Genomic DNA, 20,556 nt, shown 5'->3' with positions numbered 1-20,556 from the left:
ACATGTCTAATTAAGATGTAATGGTTGGAGAGCTGACCAAACAATCAATAACTAATATTTGAATTTTGAATCTTGTCAGATTTTTTATCTTAAAGTTTGTTTCTGTTTATTCTTAAGTGAGGAAGTTAAAAAGTCTCCTGAAAATTGTAAGCCCTTAAAGGAATCTAGGATAGTGCTCTGTTGTTAAAGAACATACCTCATTTGACTTTGTATCCCCAACACCCAGAAAACTTCATTTGGTTAAGTATTTTGTGCCTTTCAAAGAACCTGATTTTAGCCAGAGGTTGCCATATGCAAGTAATTCTGTTAACTGATATTTTAATGGCTTGTACATTCTTATGTTTGCATATCTTAATCTCACATAAAAAACTTGGTGTTTTAAAACCCAATTTAAGAAAACATCAAAATACTCCACTAGTTATAAAACAGAAGCACTGAGTGCAGATTTCAAATTTATAGTGCTAACCATATAGTACATTAGTCTAGTTGCATTTCACTGACAAGACAGAATTGGTCTAAATTTTTACTAAATTTAAACATTTCTACTTTGTAGTTCAAAGTTAGATTCACAAAATTGCATTGTATTTGTCCTCATGCTGTGAGGAATTATGGAATCACTGTGCAAAACTACATTTAGTCACTGTATGTCCCCAGTAAAGCTGCTCTCCAGTCCCCAAACCCCTGAATGAGAAGAACAGGGAAACTCCTCATGGAAAGTGCTGCATGTTGCTGTGCAGATGGTTATTGTTTCCACATTTTAAAAACACTTCTAATATATGAACATTATAGATTCTGTGATGAGTGTTAAAATAGAATTGGGGTTTTTAAGATTTTCTCCCTTGAGCTTGTAAAAGGAGATAACTAGATATCATACAGTATTGTTTAAAAGATCTAATTGGGGAAAGGTATGAATCTGTAACTGATTCTTCAGTGAGGTACTAAGTAGTACCTTGAGGGGTTGTTCTGGTTGGGTGGAAATTTCAAGGCAGCCAGAGCATCCAGACTAGCTTTGTCTGGGAATGTACCCATGGTGGCTGCCCGTGTGGTTGGTTCTGACTTTAGTGTCACCTTCACCCCAAGAGCACACAGCTCTGGCCTGAAGCAAGGAAATGGAATTAGGGTGGCTCCCCTGGCTTCATGAACACAAGATCCACTCCCTGGACACTGTGGTACCAAGATGCCACCAGAAACTGTTGGTTACTGTGGTTTATCCACTTTGTCATATACTCTGTGGACTCTATAACCCTGTCCTTTTTTTTTTTCCCTTTTATCACATTTTATAAGACTGTCACAGATTTTTTATGAAACACCAGTGACTTTCATATTTGAATTTTGAATTTTCTTAACTCTTGAAGCAATTATTCATGCTAAAAATAAAATAATTCTGTCACTATTCATGCTGTAAAGAAATTGGTCTATGAATCCCCTTAAGGGAACCTTGCAGAACCAAGTATAGCCAGATCACAGACTGAGAATCACTCTCTGCAGAGAATTTGCGTATGCATTTTTCTGTTACTTTTACATTCCTCTAAAGAAGTTTCCACTTACTTAAAATACCTGCTTATTACATCTTAATGTTCTGTTAAGCATAGCTAATTTTTAATTACTTTTTATGTATAAATAAATGAGCATTCTTCTAATTCAAAGAACAGAAATATATTGAGTACAAAGTTTAAAGCTCTCAGTCCCTGCAGGCTCTGCAATGGTACATGTAATGTTTTATAGAAGAGAGAACTGAGGCACATTGAAGCTGGATTATTTGACTAAGAATACACAGCTAATCAGTAATTATAGAATTTGAACTGAGGTCCCTCTGGAACCTTTCCCCAAGCATGTATGCTCTTTCATTATGCCATGCTGAAAGTAATCACCCAGTGAGGACATTTTAACCTGGCTTATCTTTGTCTCTTCATTTGTAAAGTTCACTTCCTGAATGGTACAAAAATCAGGTTTATAAAGTGATTTATGAAGCTATGCTGAGTTGGAAGGGTGTCTGCTGCTTGTCTGGTTTGGATTTGTGTGAACATGCACAGTCCCACATGTGATTGATAACCCTTTGACTTCTTGAACTTTTCTCTGTTTTCCTTGACTTGAAAAAACAAGTTTGTACAAGTCCTAAAATAGCTAACTAAAATAAACTGCAGCTTGTCTTCAGTGATTACCCCCTTGAGTCTGCTCTGAGCTCTTTGTCTCCTTTCCCTCTTTAGCTTTATTTTTTGCAGAAAAGAAATAACCCCCACCTACTCCTATACCCTAAAACTCTGCTTTGACTGCCTCCTGGGGGACCCCACCCAAATAATATTTGCAGAACTGCTTTCTTTTTAGTTTTGGGTTCATTCCATTCATTGGACTTCCATTGAGCAGGCTCCAGCTAGGTGCTGGGGAAGTTTTCAACATTCAAGGATCTTGGGGGAATGGAGGAAAATAGGAGAAAACCTGTAATAACTACTTATTGTAATGATGCTGAAATCATTAGTTGACTCTGTTCTCCAGGTTGGAGGGCAGTATGAGGAGACCTCGGGGAAGAAGAGGGTCACTGGAGGAAGCCTTTGAGAATTTTAAGCACATGATAGAATTGACAATATCTCCTTGATGTGGAAGTGACAGGACCTGTAGAATGAGGGATCTCTGATGTCTTCTAAGTTTAGATTGGGTGTGGAAGTACCATTGGCCAGCCTAGAGCACAGATGGGAACTATAACTTGGGGCAAAATGGATAAGCTTAGTTGGTACATTGATTTTGTAGAATCACCAAGGGGCATTTAGATGAATCTAGTTCTGGGAAAGAAGTGTTTTAAAAGTAGGTTTGAAATTATGGCACCCATTCCCACTTTTGTTCTTAATGGAAAGAATATTTCTCTATGAAATAGTAAAAACTTGTTACTTATTAGAGTATCGATAGGCCCAGGATAACAGGGATATCCTAAAGCATGTCTAAAAGACTTATTTAAATTCTTTTCTCTTCTGCTTCACTCTTAACACTTTGTTCATTTTCAGAATGCTTTCTGGTGATGTTCCTTTCGGCTAAACACTGCTCTTGTTTGGAGCAAGAAAGAACCTTTAGTAGTCAGAACTCTGGGTGATTTTGGATGCAGATCAGTAGCTCTTACTGTGTAAATAGAAATTCAGATGGATAAACCATGGGTGATTAGGTTTCTGAATATCAATATAAGAAAATAAAGGTCCTAACTTTTCTTGTAGACTCCTTTAACCTATACACTTGTGAAATAGTACTTAGTATTCTAAGAAAGCACTGCCTTTTACTTTAGTATTGGGTCATATGTCAGTTGCTAGTGACCACAGTTGGAAGTGAAAAGTGATTGCATAAATCTTACCAGCTATTAAGTGGTGTTGTATTGTAAAAGTTGCCCCATGCCATCTGTAGCGGTTTTAGAATAGTCTAGTTCTGTTGCTTCTTTCATGACTTATGACTGTACTGAAAAATCTAGAAGAAAAAAAATAGGGGTTTCTACTTAAAACCTTTCTTCTGATCTTCCCATTTTTAGTGTTTTTGAGTCCCTCTCCTTTTGCTGTATAGATGATTCCCTTTAGAAAAAAAAATTGTAAGAAACTCTCTCAGTAGTTATGACATCCCCATCATTTACTTTTTCTCAAATAAATGATTAACTTGTTCTTTTTGTTTTCATTTTGATCTTTTTTTAAGCCTGCATAAAATGACCTTTTTAGTATAAACTCAAATCCTAGAAAGAGCATAATTCAGTTGTATTGAGATAAATAAATCTTCCAAGTGTTTGCAGATGAGACTTCAATCATTTTGTGATCTTAATTCCATCTAGGTTGAGATCAGCACAATTAGTACTGTGAAAGAGTTCATTATCTTTCCACTCCTTTCCACATTTCCATGAGTTGCAAAATTTTTTAACCAAACCAATTATGCTCATGTGATATTTTCTTTTTTTCCATCTTTATTCAACACAAGTCTCTATCTATAGCCGGGTCTGAAATCAAAGTATGTGTTCCAGATAATGATATCAGCATTAAGATAGTTCAGATGGCTGATGTTCGTTAACCCATGTATAGTCAATTCCATCAACATTCTTTAAAAATGGAAATAAAGGCCCCATTCCATGTTCTAGACCTCCACCCCACCCCAACCCCCATTTATAGTTTTGGTGGGGCCCTTACAGTCCTAGCATTTTAACTTGAGGTTGTCATCTATGCCTTGTGAATTTGTAGTTTTATTAGTAAGTTTTGTTTTGTAAGGAAAAGATAGTCTAAAATATGCACTAAAGTGAATTTTATTAAGTACCACCTCTGCCTCCTATTTATGGGAGAATGTAACAGATAAGCTTTCCTGATGGTATTAGTGGCCTGTAACCAAATGGCCAGTCCTGGGAACCCATGCTCTTGAAGAAGCCTTTCCCTCTCTCCCTCCTATCTTCGTTGGTTTTTTCCCACATGTTGGTTGGCTTTGTGTCTTCTTAAATTTACTTTTGTTTTTTGTTTCCCTCAGTAAAGTCTTAAAACAGCAAGGGTATCTCTTTCATCTGTCTTCTGTGCCTGGGAGTAAGGATGAGGCAGACACAGCTACCTCTGAGTCTTCTCTGTGCAGAATTCTTAGCATGGATTCTATTTTAGTCCTTTTAATGCCCATGACAGCTTGATGAGGAAGTAGATTACTATTAGTATTCCCATATTAAAGATAGGGACACATTCTTATATAACTTGACTAATATCATATTACTCTGGTGTCCTCTTTTTGTCTTTTTCCTTTGTCCCTTGGGATGACAAAAGTAAAATCATTCAGAGAGAGAGAGAGAGAGAGAGAGAGAGAGAGAGAGAGAGAGAGAAATAAATCCAGAAAATAAATATACTTATCCCTCCAGAGGATTGGTTCCAGGGCACCCTTCATACCAAGTCCAAGAATGCTCAGGTCCCTTGTGTAAAATGGTATTTGATTTGCATATAACATGCACTTCGTCCTCCTGTATGCTTTAACTCATCTCTAGATTATTAATCATTCCTAATACAATATAATTGCTGTGTAATAGTTTACTGAATTGTTTAAGAAATAGTGACAAAAAAAGTCTGTACATGTCTAGTAACAGGTATAGATTTTTTTCTCTGAATAATCATGTCTCAGTGAAGAAGTCATAGGCCCATTCTAAATTTTTGTCCTTCTTTGCACAGCTCTTTTTCTAGTTTAAATGCTTCAAATTGTTATCTAGTAACTTAGCAAAGCACTTGATATAGAATTTTATTTCTAAGTTTCTCAACTTTTAAGTATTTCCTTGTCAAGAAATTATTTATAAACTCTTAACTGGAAATGATGGAAATTTGTGTGTGTGTGTGTGTGTGTGTGTGTGTGTGTGTGTGTGTGTTGCTTTTCTTGTTTTTAGCTCTTCCAACCATGTATCACTTTATAACAAGCAGTGCGTGTTAATTTTATTGAGCAAATTATCTGAGAATATTTCTAAATTATTGGATTTTTTCTTGTGAGATTAAAATTTAACAGAAAAAGAAAGTTTTCTTTAACCAAATAAGAATTTTGTGTAATTGCTAGTTGATAGTTATATTATTCCATTATATTTTTGGAATATCAGCTTTGTATAATTATATTGTCAGATGTCAACTCCAGTTTATCATAAAAAGTAAAAAATAAAACTCATTTATCCACAGTTAAAGTATGAGATGGTAGAGGAAATAACATAAACAGACTCATTTTATACACATTTTGTAGGATTTTTTTGTGGAAAGAGGAATTTATTATATATCAAATACATATGTATTAGTGGTTAGGTACGATGATTGAAGTAGCATTAAAGGATGTCAGTATTTGAACAACAGAAGAGTTTTTGTTTTAACTGCCTAGGTTAATGCATTTTTTGTTATAGGTCATTAAAAGTCCTTTCTTTGGTGGAAGGGGGATAGCAAAGTTTATATATTATAGATCAAAACTTGGTAAAGTTCCATTCTTGTGAAAATGGACATCAGTGGAAGGATAAGAGTTAGTTTACAGTCAATTTCTAGAACATAATTGTTTTGTGAAATGAGGGACAGCATGCAATAAAGGAAAGTAATTATAATTGCCACTTGTTCACAGTGGTACCTTGGGAGTTGGGGCAGATACCACAAAATAGCAAGTTCAAGTTGCACAAAAATGGTTTAAGTTAAACATGAACTAAGTATCTCAGTAAGGTTCTATTAGAATTGGGTTCTCACTGGCTATTTAAAGAATAACTACGACCTACTGTCATTTTTCAAATTGTTTGATTTTGAAAGGGTATGTTCCTCTGAATTCCAAGGTCAAGGCAGAGAAATGACCGTCAGTGAGTGGGGTAGACTCCTGAGCCAGCTTGCTGCCCTGAGGCAGTAGGTCAGATAATTCATGCATCCAACAAGCAGTGCCAGACCTCTTAGGAATCCTACGGAGCCAAGAGTTTGGACTGAAAGATCTGTAGTTCTCTTTTATCCTCATTTATATTAACGTTTTAATGTAAGAAAAATTTTTATCCCTTTCACTAATTTCCATTAGAGCATCATTAGTAAAATTTATTGTATATTTAAAATATCACATTGTGTATAACTTTTGAGTTCCTGCCTTTGTTACCTTCTTTGCTCAGTTTGAACCAAGGCAGAGATTTTATTAATAAATTTTAATTCACTTAGTAGGGAGCCTACATTATTTTGAGTGTTTTAAGCTTACATGTAAATAGCAGTTAAGCGTTAACATGTGATGATACAGGTCATGTGGCCTGCCCCTCCGTTCTCTTATAAGCCTTTTTGTGGTCTAGAAATATTGAATTGATTCTTTTTGTTATGTGGATCTTTACACTCTCATGTCTATATTTTAGTTTCTGGAATGAATTAATTTATGATCTCCTTCATAAACCCTTTTTATCAAAAATACCATATCTTTTCATCTAAAAATAATTACTTTTTCCATCTCATTGATGAGTTTGTTTCTTGTTTAATGACAAGAGATAGGAAGTAGTTTGTTGTTGGTGTCAGTCTAATGCTTGGGTGGGGAGGGTCCTCAGATATCAGCTAGTCCAGCCTTGCCAGTGTGGTAGGAATCCTTATGCTGACTATTAGAAGTTTGCCCGATCTTTGCTGAATATTTTCAATGATGGGAAACTTCATTTTCTGGCGTTTTAATGGCTTCATTGAGTGACTGCATTGAGTGGCTCCCACTGAGTTTAAGCTGAAATTTGCCTTCTGGTTACTTAAACCTTGGGTTCTAGTTCTGCCATCTAGTGATAGATATCCAGTCTGTTTCCTCATCAGCCATATTTTTGCTTGTCTCTGAGCTTTAATTTCCATAAAGTGACCATGAGGTGAATGACTTAGTTACTTCACCAGGATTGAGGTAAAGAACAATTGAGATAATGTAACCTTAGATAAAATCCTTTTCAGGTCTCAGATACTAGTATCTTAGTTTTAGCTCTGGCATACGTTGTAATGGAAAAAGGGCAGTATGTTGTCTTGTAATGGAAAAAGGGCAGTATGTTGTCCTTTGACCTAAAAGCTAGGTAGGTACTTCCAAGTAGATATTCTTGTTAATAACAAAAATTAATTTATCTCTTCACTGAACATTTATTGACCATTCACAATGTACTGGCACTTGCTTGGGCCTTAAGAGAATTCAGTGAAGAAGACATCTTGTCCTATTGTGGCTTAAGTTTTCTTTCCTTGTTATTTTTACTTAAAGATGTAAATGCTTTTGACTGCTCAAAATGAAATAATATTGTTAGTCTACTTTTACTCTTCATAGTGTTTTTGATTTTCTAACTACTCCAATATTTAAAAAATATGTTTTTGATTTGTAGATATATGGAGTCTGGGAGTGATCCTTTTCATGTTGGTGTGTGGGCAGCCACCATTTCAAGAGGCCAATGACAGTGAAACATTGACAATGATCATGGATTGCAAATACACAGTACCATCCCATGTGTCTAAAGAATGTAAAGAGTAAGTAAAAAAAAAAAAAAAAAAGTAAGTGGAAATCTTAAGAACTAATGTTAAAACCAGGAATTTTATTTGATGCCATTAACATGTCAAGAAATTTTGAGATGGCTTCAATATCTAAGGGTCTAGGTGTATTTTAATTTTTGAGCATATTCTTCTTGAGCATACTCTTTAGGGGGAGTGTTAGCCCCAGAATTTGATTTAAAATCTATTAGATTATAAAATGTACTCATATAATTCTTAAATATGTTTGTTTTCAAGAAATCCATTGTATTTGTCTTCAGCCTCCAGAAGTGATAGTTATTCACTTCCGTTGAAGTGAAGATGTTGCCATGAAAGTGACCTTTTTCTGCAGCCACAAAAAGCAGACCATTTGGAATTGTTGGAGTTGTTTTAAGTTCCAGAAAATAGGGCATTTTATTTTCAGAAGAGATAATCAGCACACTATTTTAGGATTTACATAGATGGCTCATAATTTTATTCACACACTCCTTTGGCCAATTTACTCAGCTTGCTGAATATGTTCTTCCACTATTTTCTGACATCCATTGTTTCTGTTGAGAAATCAGCTATCTTGTTGTCTCTGCCTATGTGTTTGTCTTTCCTTTCAGACTGTTTTTCAGATCCTCTACTTATTGTGTTTAGGATATGTTGGGCTTCCTGGTTCATGATTTGTGTCCTTTTATAAATTTAGGAAAATTATTAACCAGTATCTTTTCAAATACAGTTTCTTTTACATTTTCTTGTTTCCTTCTAGAACTCTGATTAGATATATATTTTCACTCCGTCCTTTTTATCTGTTAATCTCTTATACTTTCCATATCAGTTTCCTTAACCTTATCTTTCAGTTCATTGTCTTTATGACTAGTTTGAAAAATTTATTCATTGAATTTTTTTTTAAGTTACAGTGATTATTTTTATTTTTTTTACCTTAGAAGACCTACTTAGTTGTTTGTTTTTTTCCCCCCCAAGACCACATAGTATAATTGTGGTTTTTTTTTTTTTTGGCCTGGTTGTATGCTCAAGCTTCTCTTAAACATATTTAACTCAGTTATGTTCTATGTCTGATATTTGGGTATTTGAAGCATTTCTATTCTGATTTTGCTCTGTGTTTCTTGGGTCTTGTTACTGGTGTCTTGCTTCCTTTGTGTTTTCCGACTGTGATGCTTTTTGTAATATTTGGGTAATTCTGAGGCCTGGTTTTTCAGTTACATTCCATTAATAAGGATTTGTGTATTTACTTCTCTGCTAGCTACCTGGGAACATGTCTAACTGATTTCATTAGTTTGATTCACAAATTTGTGTGAGGACCAGTTAAGCTTGTAGTTACAAGTTTTTAGAAGGTATTCATGCACCTCTCTTCCAAGTCAGTATTGAGGCAGGCAAGTTTTCTTCTTGACCTCTTCTGAACAGTGAATTTCCTTCTCAGTCACTCTAATACTCAGGTTTGGGTTCTAGCTCTTTGCAAGGGCTCTTGAACCACTGTCAGTAGGCTCTACAGGTTCTGTTACATGTACCCAATGTAGCCTTCAAAACAAAGGCAGGCAGGAACAGGCCAAAGACCAGCTTTGGCATTAATCTCCTAAGTGTCCTCCTTTCACTTTGTTCTTAGTTGTTAAGTATTTTTTGTTTTTTTGTTTATATTACTAACAAAATGCTTTAAACAAACTTTTTTGGGGGCAAGGGCCCCAGGGATTGAACTCCGGGGCATTCGACCACTGAGCCACATGCCCAGCCCTGTTTTGTATTTTATTTAGAGACAGGGTTCCACTGAGTTGCTTAGCACCTCGCTTTTGCTGAGACTGGCTTTGAGCTCACAATCCTCCTGCCTCAGCCTCCTGAGCCGCTGGGATTACAGGCATGCACCACCGAGCCCGGCTAACAAAATTTATTTCTAAAAATGCATTCCATAGCACTTAGTGGTTTTCATCAGGAGGGTTATTCATTCTTCCTGAGTCAGAAGTTGGCTAGTGTACTCTATTTTGTCATTGATGATCATTGTGCCTGGTTCTGATATTTCATTAAGCCAGTTAATTCCGGAGCAGATGTTGATATCTAGTGTTAAATGGTAGGAAAACTATATTTTGGTGTTCAGCTTATCAGAATGTTTGAAGGTTGTAATTTTTTATCTTACAAATACAATGACACTAAATTCTCATTATTCCCATCTGTGTCCCTTTTCCTGCTAGTGAACCTAATGAAAGTTATGATGTGGATATAGGAAATAGTTATTATTCATAAAATAATTTGCTACCTTAATCTTGCAAGCACAGTGCTTTAACAATGGACATACCTTCCTTTCCAGCCTAATCACACGGATGCTACAAAGAGATCCCAAGAGGAGGGCCTCTCTAGAAGAGATTGAAAACCATCCATGGCTTCAGGGAGTGGACCCTTCACCAGCCACAAAGTATAACATACCCCTTGTGTCATACAAAAATCTCTCTGAAGAGGAGCACAACAGCATCATTCAGCGCATGGTGCTTGGGGACATAGCAGATCGAGATGCCATTGTTGAGTATGTCAAAACTTATCAGTACAGCTTTAGGACTCCTAGAATGGACCGACTTCCTTATTCTTCAGAGCCTTCTGATACTATGTAATGGATACAGTTCTCAGTTGACAGGAATTGTCATTTATCTTCAGCATTCCTGGTCCAGGACCTGACACAGAAAGTTTTTATTGTTATATTTTTGTTCTAATGAACAAGTAAGCCATCACTGGGTGGTGGTAGTTGAGTGCCATGGCCTTTCTGACTTTCTGTGGGGTGAATTGGAATAGCTTGTTTTGTGTCTCAGTATGCACCTTGTCTGTAGATATACATCCCTTTTCATTCCTGTGTCTCCTGCGGGTCCCCACAGTGAGTAGGGAGACCAGGGCAGCTCTATGGGCTAACTAAATCAGGGTTTGATAAATGCACTTTTTTTTAATAAGTGAAGTTTTATTCAACCATAGCCGTAGCCATTAGTTTTGCTCTATAATGACTATCTGTCTTTTTTAGAGTCCTTACTGCAGTGACCTGGGACCTGCAAATTACACAAGTTGTTAATTAAAGCTAAAGCCTTTTTTTTTTTTTTTTTTTTTTTTCCAGTGGATGGGGTTGCTTTTGGGGTGGAACCCAGGGCCTTGTGCATGCTAGGCAAGTGCACCCCCAGGTGCAGCTTCAAAGTTAGTTTTCAGTAACCTAAGCAGTTTGAAATCAAGGAAAATGCAGATTAAAGATGCACTCGCTTTGTTCTAATGATGAATAATTTTTATAAGAGGTTCTAACTACGTGCAGCATTTCTATAAACGAAAAGTAGAAAGTTATTTAATATGTTGAATGAAACAGTGAGTATGAGGAAAAGAGGATATAATCTGGGAGGCAAGAAAAATATTCCCTTCAGGGATCCCTGTGGACTTATGGGATCTAACCCATCACCTCGATCCAGTGGAGAAGAGGTCCCAGGCTGAACCCACATCCTCTGCCATGTGTTGGCTGTTAAGAGTGTACCAGCAGAGGACTGGTCTCTGAGACGGGTGGGGGTCTGCCTAAAGGACATATCTTAGGGGTGGGTTTTTTTTTCTTCTTCTTTCAGTACTGGGGATTGAAACCAAGGGGCACTGTACCACTGAACTACACCACCAGCCCTTTTTATTTTTATTTTTTTAATTTTGAGACAGGATCTTGCTGGCCTTGAACTTATAGTTCTCCTGCTTCAGCCTCCAGAGTAGCTGAGATTACAGATATGTACCACCATGCTCTGCTTGAGGGTATTTTTAGTATACTGGAAAGAGATATACAAAAATAAACCCAGGTTCTTAATTTTGGTTTAACTACAAATTTCTACAGATTGCCAAGTATATCATGAGTCCTCCTAGATCAACACACAGCTACTTAGATGACTTTGGCAGAGAACAGAACATTTTGCTGTATCTGCTATGGACACACACTTTAGGAATGTATAGAAAATTATTTTTTTACTTTTGAATGGGTAAAAAGCTGTCTGTTTCTTCCTGAATTGGCCTAATGTTTGTAACTTAAATACATATGCATATGCAGTGGTGTCATATAGAACAACTTAATAGTGTAAATTTAATTTAAATTCAAAGGGAAAGTAAGTTTAAATGGTTTAGGTAGCTGTAGTTTGCCCATCCACTAGCTTCCAAAGTATAGCAGGGACTGGGAGACCAAAGGCTGCTGCTTTCTGAGTGAGTCTTAATTCTTGCCAGCTGCTCATGTTATGAGAAAGCTACTCCTTCTGAGGGCAAGTCCTGAGTTGAAACACACGTGTTTAACCTATAGTATGTCCCCTGAGCACCGCTAACTGCCTTCTTTGGTGCTCTGCTGAGAAACAACTCTGAGAAATCATTCTGACCCTGAATTTCACCTTGGCCTCCTCCAGCCTGCCCACCCCTGTACTTTTTTTCAAAAGTAATCTTGGAATCATTTCTTTCTTAAGTGTTTGTTATCTTTTTTCACTAAGTATAGAAAGTCTCTGAAAATCTTGTTACATATTTCTGGGCCTTGGGGTTTTCCAAAACACTCTCATGGCATGTCCCATGATGGGCCAGCCACAGGAAAGGAGACAGGTCACGTGCTTTGTTTGGCATTGTGCCCCAGCACCTAGCCAGCACAGTGGACAGATGAGGTACTCTGTGAGCATTACCATTTAAACAGATGAATAAATAACATTGATTTTATTCAAAGAGGTTAATAATGACATACTTTCAATTGGTGGTAGTAATTCTGTAATGCCTAAAACGCTAATAAACATAGTGTGAAAATAAGAACATTACCAAATTTTTCGATTGATACTAGCATTTCAGTATACATTCATGTAACACAGGCCTTGTCTTCATTTTGTTCTTCAAATGGAAGCAAATAAGCCAGTTTAACAAATAATACACTACATACACAAGTTAAATTTTCAGATAATGTTCCTGTTCTTAGAAGCTTCATATTTTTTCTTATGCATCAGAAACTGACATCAAGCCCAGCTGCTATCAGCATTTTTTTTCCCTTCCACTAAAAGGAACATCTTTTATTAATTGGTTTTTAGACTTTCAGGAATGACCTAATTTATTTGTTTTTATGGTTTACATTTTTGTATACTTTTAAAGCTTCCCCGTCATTGAATTTCATTTGCTTGTACTTTTTGTTTTTTTCCAATTCTTATAAAACAAACCTTTCTCTAGCTTATGTTTGCTCTCATCTCGTTTTCCTCAGAGCCCTGGAAACCAACAGGTATAACCACATCACAGCCACTTACTTCTTGCTTGCTGAAAGGATCCTGAGAGAAAAGCAAGAGAAAGAAATACAAACTAGATCTGCCAGCCCTAGCAATATCAAGGCCCAGTTTAGGTGAGAAAAATGTCTTCACTGATTTTAGTAAGTTGCGTTTTGAAATAGTGAACTATTTTGTGTGAGTGCTTCCTAACTCTGGGGTGAGAGGGTCCTAACAGTGATGGCAACCTCATTGGAGAGGCCACACCTGGGCTGCTGGGGGTGGCTAGGGTCTTGGTTCCCTCATCACCAGAAGCTTCTCTTCTTGGGCTCAGTGGTAGAGTCAGTAGCTGCTTCTAGCCAGTATGTCTGCTAGTTGTTTTCATTACATTCTTCCAAGTCTGACGTATATTATTGTGTTGTTTTCATCCCAGGAACAATGTTGAATTTTTCCTCAGTTATTTGAAATAATTTTTATAAGATACATAGGGCATTTTTGTACCATATTACACTCTCAGGATTTTAGGTATTAGACAGTCAGTTCAGCTAGTTGATTCATTAGCTTTTGACTTTCCTGTGGTGTAACTGCCTAATCTGTAAAATGGGTATTATAATATTTACTTCTTGGGGTTGTAGTGAGGGGTGAACAAATGAATATACATTAAGTTCTAAGACCAGGGCTCTGTGTTTGCTCTCATTATTAGGAATATCTGATCATCACTATCATCTTTAGTAAAGTAGTCCTACCAGGATTTGTAGTTTGCAGAGTGAAGCATAGACTGAGGGGGTTAACAATCATGGTACCCAGCCTATCATCAGAGGTCGCTGTCATCAAGCCTGTGTAACCCTGGACAGGTGACTCTGTTACTTGATTTCTTCATCTGTAAAAGGTGGATAAATAATAGCACTCACTTCACGGAGTTGTTGTGGGGTTCAGTGAATTAATCCCTGCACGGCTGTCGTGGCAGTGGCTGGCTTCCAGTAAGCACTCAATCATTGTGAACTGTCAGATTCATTTGTAATTTCTGTTAGCAATCTTTGTCACTGAGATGATTTTTCTTCATTGTTATGGCTATAAAGATTATTTATTTAGTTTTACGGTTTTGAATGCAGATATGTATTCAATATGTAAGTTTTTTACTGTTTTGATAATCTCACATTAATAGCCATTGGTTGAGGGATGCCTTGCTAGGAGAGTGCCCTACAGATGCAGCACTTACCATCCTTATTTCTGGGTGCGGACTGTCAGAGTGGATTTTCGCTTTAAGTTGAAGGAGGGACCTCCTGTCCGTGGTCTCTGCCCTCTTCCCATCTCACACTGATTGACTGCAGTTCACATAGCACCTCACCCCCCACCACAGTGTTTGCTGGGGTGTTTGAGCAGCTGTTCAGTTCTGGAACAGCTCCACTGTGTGCAGCTCTGCAGGGCCACAAGGCCCACAGAGCTTGTGTGATTGTTTTGATGGAGGATAGATGGCTTTTCCAGAGACACTCTTGATCTTAAAAATATCATTAAACACTCACCTGTTACAAAGTACCTGCAGTGGCTCTGGCAGGTGGCTCACTCCATCCTTGAAAGGTAGGAAGAGGGGCTGAGCTGGGGTAAGGATGTCTGCCGTAAAATCCCTAGGCAGTTTTTTAAAGTTATAGATTTAATTGGGTTTTATTTTTAGGCTAAAAAATTGGTGTGAAATGAAAATGTCACAGCATGGAAGTGACTGTTTTAAATGTCTCTGGCATCTACTATTCCTCTGGGCAGAGAGGACAGTTAAGAATTCAAAGATGTTTTTTCAAAACAGAGGCTAGAGAGCCTTATTTTCATAAGTTCTCTTTGGCTACCAGATAGTCATCTTTGGCTACCAGATTCTCATCATTTAGGTGACTCTGGGCCAGAGAATAAAATCAAAGTTCAAATCATAAGTCAGTTTTTCTATTTCTTATACTTGTATGGACACTCGAAAATGTGCTTATTTATACTTAGTTTTTTTTACTGGAGAGAAGATTTACGTATGCGAGTTATAATCCACCTTTAAGCTATTTCCATTTATTTGTATTAATGCTCAGCTTTTGCCCCATCGTGTAGAATCAGCACTGGGAATTCCAGATGAATCTTTTTAGCAATAATATAACTTTAAAGGTTGTGCTGTAAACCAAAGGAACAAAATATGTGTGCTGTTCAGGTTTTGAAAAGTTGTGCTTTCTCAAGAGGTTTGTCTTATAGCATAAAGCTTTTGTGTAGAAAAGCTGCAGTCGGTCTTTGTCCCATTTTCTATCTTGATGCCTGTGATGAAGTTGCCCTTGTCTATTTCAAATGATGTTTGTCCTGCTGGCATCCTTGCTGATGTTTGCAGGATGTGAAATGAGTTTGCATGGCTTCTGCTGCTTTTCCTTTTCAAGTCTGTGGATTTTTGTCCCAGCAATTTTTTTGTGATGTCCCTTACTAACATGTGCATGTGACTCCATGGGTCTTTTCTTTTCCAATCTCTTACACAGGCAGTCATGGCCAACCAAAATCGATGTACCCCAGGATCTTGAGGATGACCTCACAGCTACACCTTTGTCCCATGCGACTGTTCCCCAGTCTCCTGCCCGGGCTGCTGACAACGTCCTCAATGGCCACAGGAGCAAAGGCCTGTGCGACTCAGCTAAGAAAGACGACCTCCAGGAGTTGGCTGGACCAGCACTCTCCACGGTGCCACCCACAACCTTAAAACCCACTGCCAGTGGACGGAAGTGTCTGTTTAGGGTGGAAGAAGATGAAGAGGAGGATGAAGAGGATAAGAAACCCATGTCCCTCTCAACACAAGTGGTTCTGCGCCGGAAGCCCTCAGTGACCAACCGCCTGACATCTAGGAAAAGTGCTCCTGTCCTCAACCAGATCTTTGAAGAAGGGGAATCAGATGATGAATTTGACATGGATGAGAATCTGCCTCCCAAGTTGAGCAGGTTAAAGATGAACATTGCTTCCCCTGGGACGGTTCACAAACGCTACCACCGGAGGAAAAGTCAGGGCCGGGGCTCCAGCTGCAGTAGTTCAGAAACCAGTGACGATGATTCTGAAAGCCGGCGGCGCCTGGATAAAGATAGTGGGTTCACCTACTCTTGGCACCGCCGGGATAGCAGCGAAGGGCCCCCTGGCAGTGAGGGGGATGGTGGGGGCCAGAGCAAGCCGAGCAATGGCAGTGGAGGGGCGGACAAGACCAGCCCGAGTGAGAACAATGCCGGTGGGGGCAGCCCCTCCAGTGGCTCTGGTGGCAACCCCACCAACACTTCAGGCAGCACACGCCGCTGTGCTGGCCCCAGCAACTCCATGCAGCTGGCCTCGCGCAGTGCCGGGGAGCTCGTGGAGAGCCTCAAACTCATGAGCCTCTGCCTTGGCTCCCAGCTTCATGGCGGCACCAAGTACATTATTGATCCCCAGAAGGGCTTGTCGTTTTCCAGTGTGAAGGTCCAGGAAAAGTCCACGTGGAAAATGTGCATCAGCTCCACAGGGAACGCAGGGCAGGCCCCGGCAGTGGGCAGCATAAAGTTTTTCTCTGACCACATGGCAGATACCACCACTGAATTGGAACGAATAAAGAACAGGAACCTGAAAAATAACGTGCTCCAGCTACCTCTGTGTGAAAAGACCATCTCTGTGAACATTCAGCGGAACCCTAAGGAGGGGCTGCTGTGTGCCTCCAGCCAAGCCAGCTGCTGCCACGTCATCTGACTGCGGCCCACTGGCCACTGGCACACCTCCTGCTCAGAGCCGCAAAGACCGGCTCGCTTCACTGTTTCCTTTCAGTTTTACTCTTTGAAAGTGGGTGTTATGAGCAATTATTTATTAGCTTTTCATTTGTTCTCCTGACGCTGTGACAATGCATGGTCTTTGTGCATGCTGCTAGACTCTTTTCTTTTCCAGCCGAAAAGTCTACTGTGTAATTTTTACATTCATAATTTTAATGTGGATGATCAGGATCAAATTACAATGTATCTTTGGAACCTAACATAAGTGGAGCACTTAGAAATTTGATGTTCTGCACTTAACCTAGGGAGAGAAAATGCTTTTGTTTCCTTGTAAAAAATCTAAATTCCTGTCCTGACCTTCTGTGATACGGAAACTCTGTGCTCTGAGGCACACTGTGGTGTCTGAGACAGAACCAAAGCAATAACGTGGTAAAGCTGACAGGCCTGGGAGTGAGCCCATGCTGCCCAACCACCCGTGGCCTGTGCAGAGCAGAGGACAGCAAGCATCTGCACTGAGAACCTTAGAACTATGATTTGAACATACCCACACCTGTTTGTCTTAAGCTATAGTGTGAAAAAAAAAAAAAAGTTTGGGCTCTTAAAATTTAACTGAAGATTTTCTTGTTTTTGTAATAGGTGCGATAAAGTACTTAGATTTGTAAGGCAGCTTCCCCTGTAGTGATAAATTACAAGCAGACAATCTTTTGTAATGTGACGAAGTGAATTAATGTCTTAACTCTACTTATAGAGTGTATGTCTGTCTAACAGAACAGAGAGATGCTCTGTAAATTCCTTCCCGTAGGGCATTCTGCAGGGTATCCTTCAAAACCATATCGATAGAAGAAACTGTAGGGCCTAGTACAGAAGCAGAGGTGCACACAGATGTTGGCAAAGTCAAAACTCTGTAAATTGAAACAAGTAAGTTTTGTTTTTTAGGAGCTTGTTAACTAGGTTGTCTCTTGTTATTTCCATTCCATTCCATCCTTTGGCTCAGCTAGCTATGAAAATTGGCTGATCAAAAATACACATGAAAGGGTAAAATTCACACAGCCAACAAAAATGCACAAAGCCTGCTTTGTAAACGCACCCCCCCCCCGTAAGTGTTTCCCTTTGCCTTCATGCCATTTCCTGCCAAACAATAATCAAAGAACTCTTGCTTTAAACTATTTCTGTATAAAGACTACTTTTGACCAGATAATCATCTCTCCTGGCATTTTTTCTTTTAGGATGCAATATATTGCAGATTGTGAATTTCGGAAGGAGCCAGAAGCTGTTATATCATGCCATGTCCTGGGGTGTGGGGGATGAGGGGTGTCTTAAAAACAGTGCTTATCAACATTGGTGATAGGATGTGACTGGGCCCTGGGCCCTTCCCCTCCCCCTCCCCCTCCCCCTCCCCCTCTTGTCGTGGCTCCAAGTGAGGAACTGAGATGCATCTGGTCACGTACTTGAGAGAGCAGGCAGAGCACCAAAGAGCTGCATTACGTTGGTCACGGTTTCTTCAAGTACTCACTAACTCTGCTACTTTAGGATTAATATATTTTACTCAGAACTCTGAATTTCACAGTATACCTAACTAGACTAAGTAAAAATGATACTTAAAATACTTAATTTACTTTCTAGACCTAGGCTAGCTAGATATGTTTTAAGCTACAGCTCTAGTTCATTGTGATATTTATCATTGAAAGCTATGAGAATAGATGTGTGGGTGAAGCCATAGAACACATTTGCTTGAAACTTTTGAGCAGGGATCATATAAAGGGCCAGAAATAAGATGTGTGGTTCACATAGATCGTGAGCGTAACATCTGTATTAAACGTAGGAGAGAAGTTTATAATGGGCATTGGCAATAAACTCTTTGTTGCAGCTGTTTTCCAAGTAATGTAAATACTTTTTCCTGTGATTATGTACAGCCTTGGAATGGCACCTTTTAACTAACCCACATGTGTTTGGTTTTCAATGGTTTTTTATATTCAGATGTATATATGGTGCTCACTTTAGGATCAGCAGTGTTGACCATTTATGCTGCATAGCTGTATTATAGCCTTATTAGTTGTGTGTGGTTGGGTGACCCTCTGGGTATACAGCTGTCTGTCTGAGTGTTGTCTAACTCATTTGTTGATAAGTGAATGATTGTGCATGTGTTGTATGTCATAGTATGTCGTCACATAAAAGGGAGGGAGCGGAAAACCATTACATTTAAGATAATATTGGACCAAACTACTTACTTGCGCTAAACAGTTACTTGTACCCCTTAACCTGTCTTCAAAAGTTGCATATAGTTACAGTAGTGTATAAATTAAATATTGTGGGAAAACAGTTAGTCTTGTATTTTTCTGTATGTGTGTATATATATAAAATTATGTACTTCTGGCAATTCTATCTGTATTTAAAGATGTGACAATCTTGACACCGATTTTAAGACTAGCCGTGAGACTGAATTAAAGATATTTCTACCAAGTAAAAATTGATGTGTGTTAAGAGGGTACAGAATTATCAACTGATTTGGTCAGTTGCTTCCAATTCTGGTTGATTTTCCTCATTGTGTAAACATTGGCAGGTATGTGACAAATGGGAAAATAATCCAAATAATAAAGTGACATATTGGTGTTCAGCAATATCAACGTGCCTTGTGTTTTTTCTTGTGAATGTAGCTTTGTATTTTTCCAACCTAGCCCACTTACACCCAGCTTCCCATATTTCCTGAATCTGTATCACCAGATGTGCCTCAAAAATATAGTCATGATGACCATTATTGCTTTAAACTCAGGACCACCAACACCAGGTGGGTGCTAGGGTTGCCTTATACCTTATTTCTCAATTTGATCTGCTTTCTTTACTTGGCTGGCTGGTCACCATGCTCCCTGATAATTGGATAAACTGAAGCAATTAGAACTTCTGCAAGCCTTCATTTTCTTCCTCCATACGTATCCGCATGCTCTGCCCTTCTTGTTAGTGTGAGTCCAGCCTGTCCCCCTGGCAGCCATGACTCTGCTCCAGTCACTCTTTCCTGTCTCTTGTGTCATCAATCTTTGCTTCTCTTCTAGACCGATCCTACTAGAAAACAACAAAGCAAACATTATTCTCTCTTAGAATTTCTTCTCTCTTTAGCTATTGACACATTTCTCGATTCCTCTCCTCCTCCTCAAGCCCTTTGGAGCAGATTCTTGCACTGTCACTCACCAAAACTGCTTTGCCAAAGGTAAACAGTAACCTCCATATGCTAAGTCTGTGGTCAGTTTTAAAAAACAGCTTTATTAGCAATTTAAAAAGGGAGTGGGGTAGCATATACCAGAGACGAATGTGCTATTGTGAACAGTATTTAGAAGAGCCACAGAGACCTGAGTGAAGAATGGGAGGAAGCATTGGGGACATGTCAGTAGCGCAGTCTAGGCACAGCAAGTGCAAAGTACTCCTAGTACTTGAAAGGGTTAATAACAATTGGACTAAAGACTGAAGATCCCTCGTCTAGGCCAGGAGTCTACAAACTACAGCCTCATCCCTGCCTACTTTGTTAAGAAAGTTTTATTGGTGCACACACAAATCAGCTTTATTGAAGTAGAATGCACATATCACAGAATTTGCCAATTTAAATTGTATACTTTAGTGGGTTTTAGAACACTCATTGAGTTTATGCAACCATTACTATAATCTTGCAGCCTGTCAACCCACCAGTTCCTCCTCATTCCCCCA

The 20,556-nt window shown here is 38.7% G+C and overlaps 1 protein-coding gene across 11 annotated transcripts in view; it reads left to right on the top strand.

The window, feature by feature from the left end:
* The window catches only part of SNRK (SNF related kinase), a 46,464-nt gene extending 26,981 nt beyond the window's left edge, over nt 1-19,483 (top strand). For all 11 annotated transcript variants that reach the window (XM_079114150.1, XM_079114147.1, XM_079114148.1 and 8 more), the window contains 4 exons: nt 7,790-7,931; nt 10,234-10,446; nt 13,138-13,272; nt 15,628-19,483. In XM_079114150.1, coding sequence (XP_078970276.1) covers nt 7,790-7,931; nt 10,234-10,446; nt 13,138-13,272; nt 15,628-16,846 — 1,709 coding nt within the window. In that variant the 3' untranslated portion in view covers nt 16,847-19,483. The remainder of the gene's footprint in view (nt 1-7,789; nt 7,932-10,233; nt 10,447-13,137; nt 13,273-15,627) is intronic.
* Nucleotides 19,484-20,556: the final 1,073 nt, after the last annotated feature.

The sequence above is a fragment of the Sciurus vulgaris genome (assembly GCF_902686455.1).
Source record: "Sciurus vulgaris genome assembly, chromosome: 16".
NCBI lineage: Eukaryota > Metazoa > Chordata > Mammalia > Rodentia > Sciuridae > Sciurus > Sciurus vulgaris.
The sequence above is the reverse complement of the archived record's forward strand: the minus strand, read 5'-3'. Positions and strand labels throughout refer to the sequence as shown.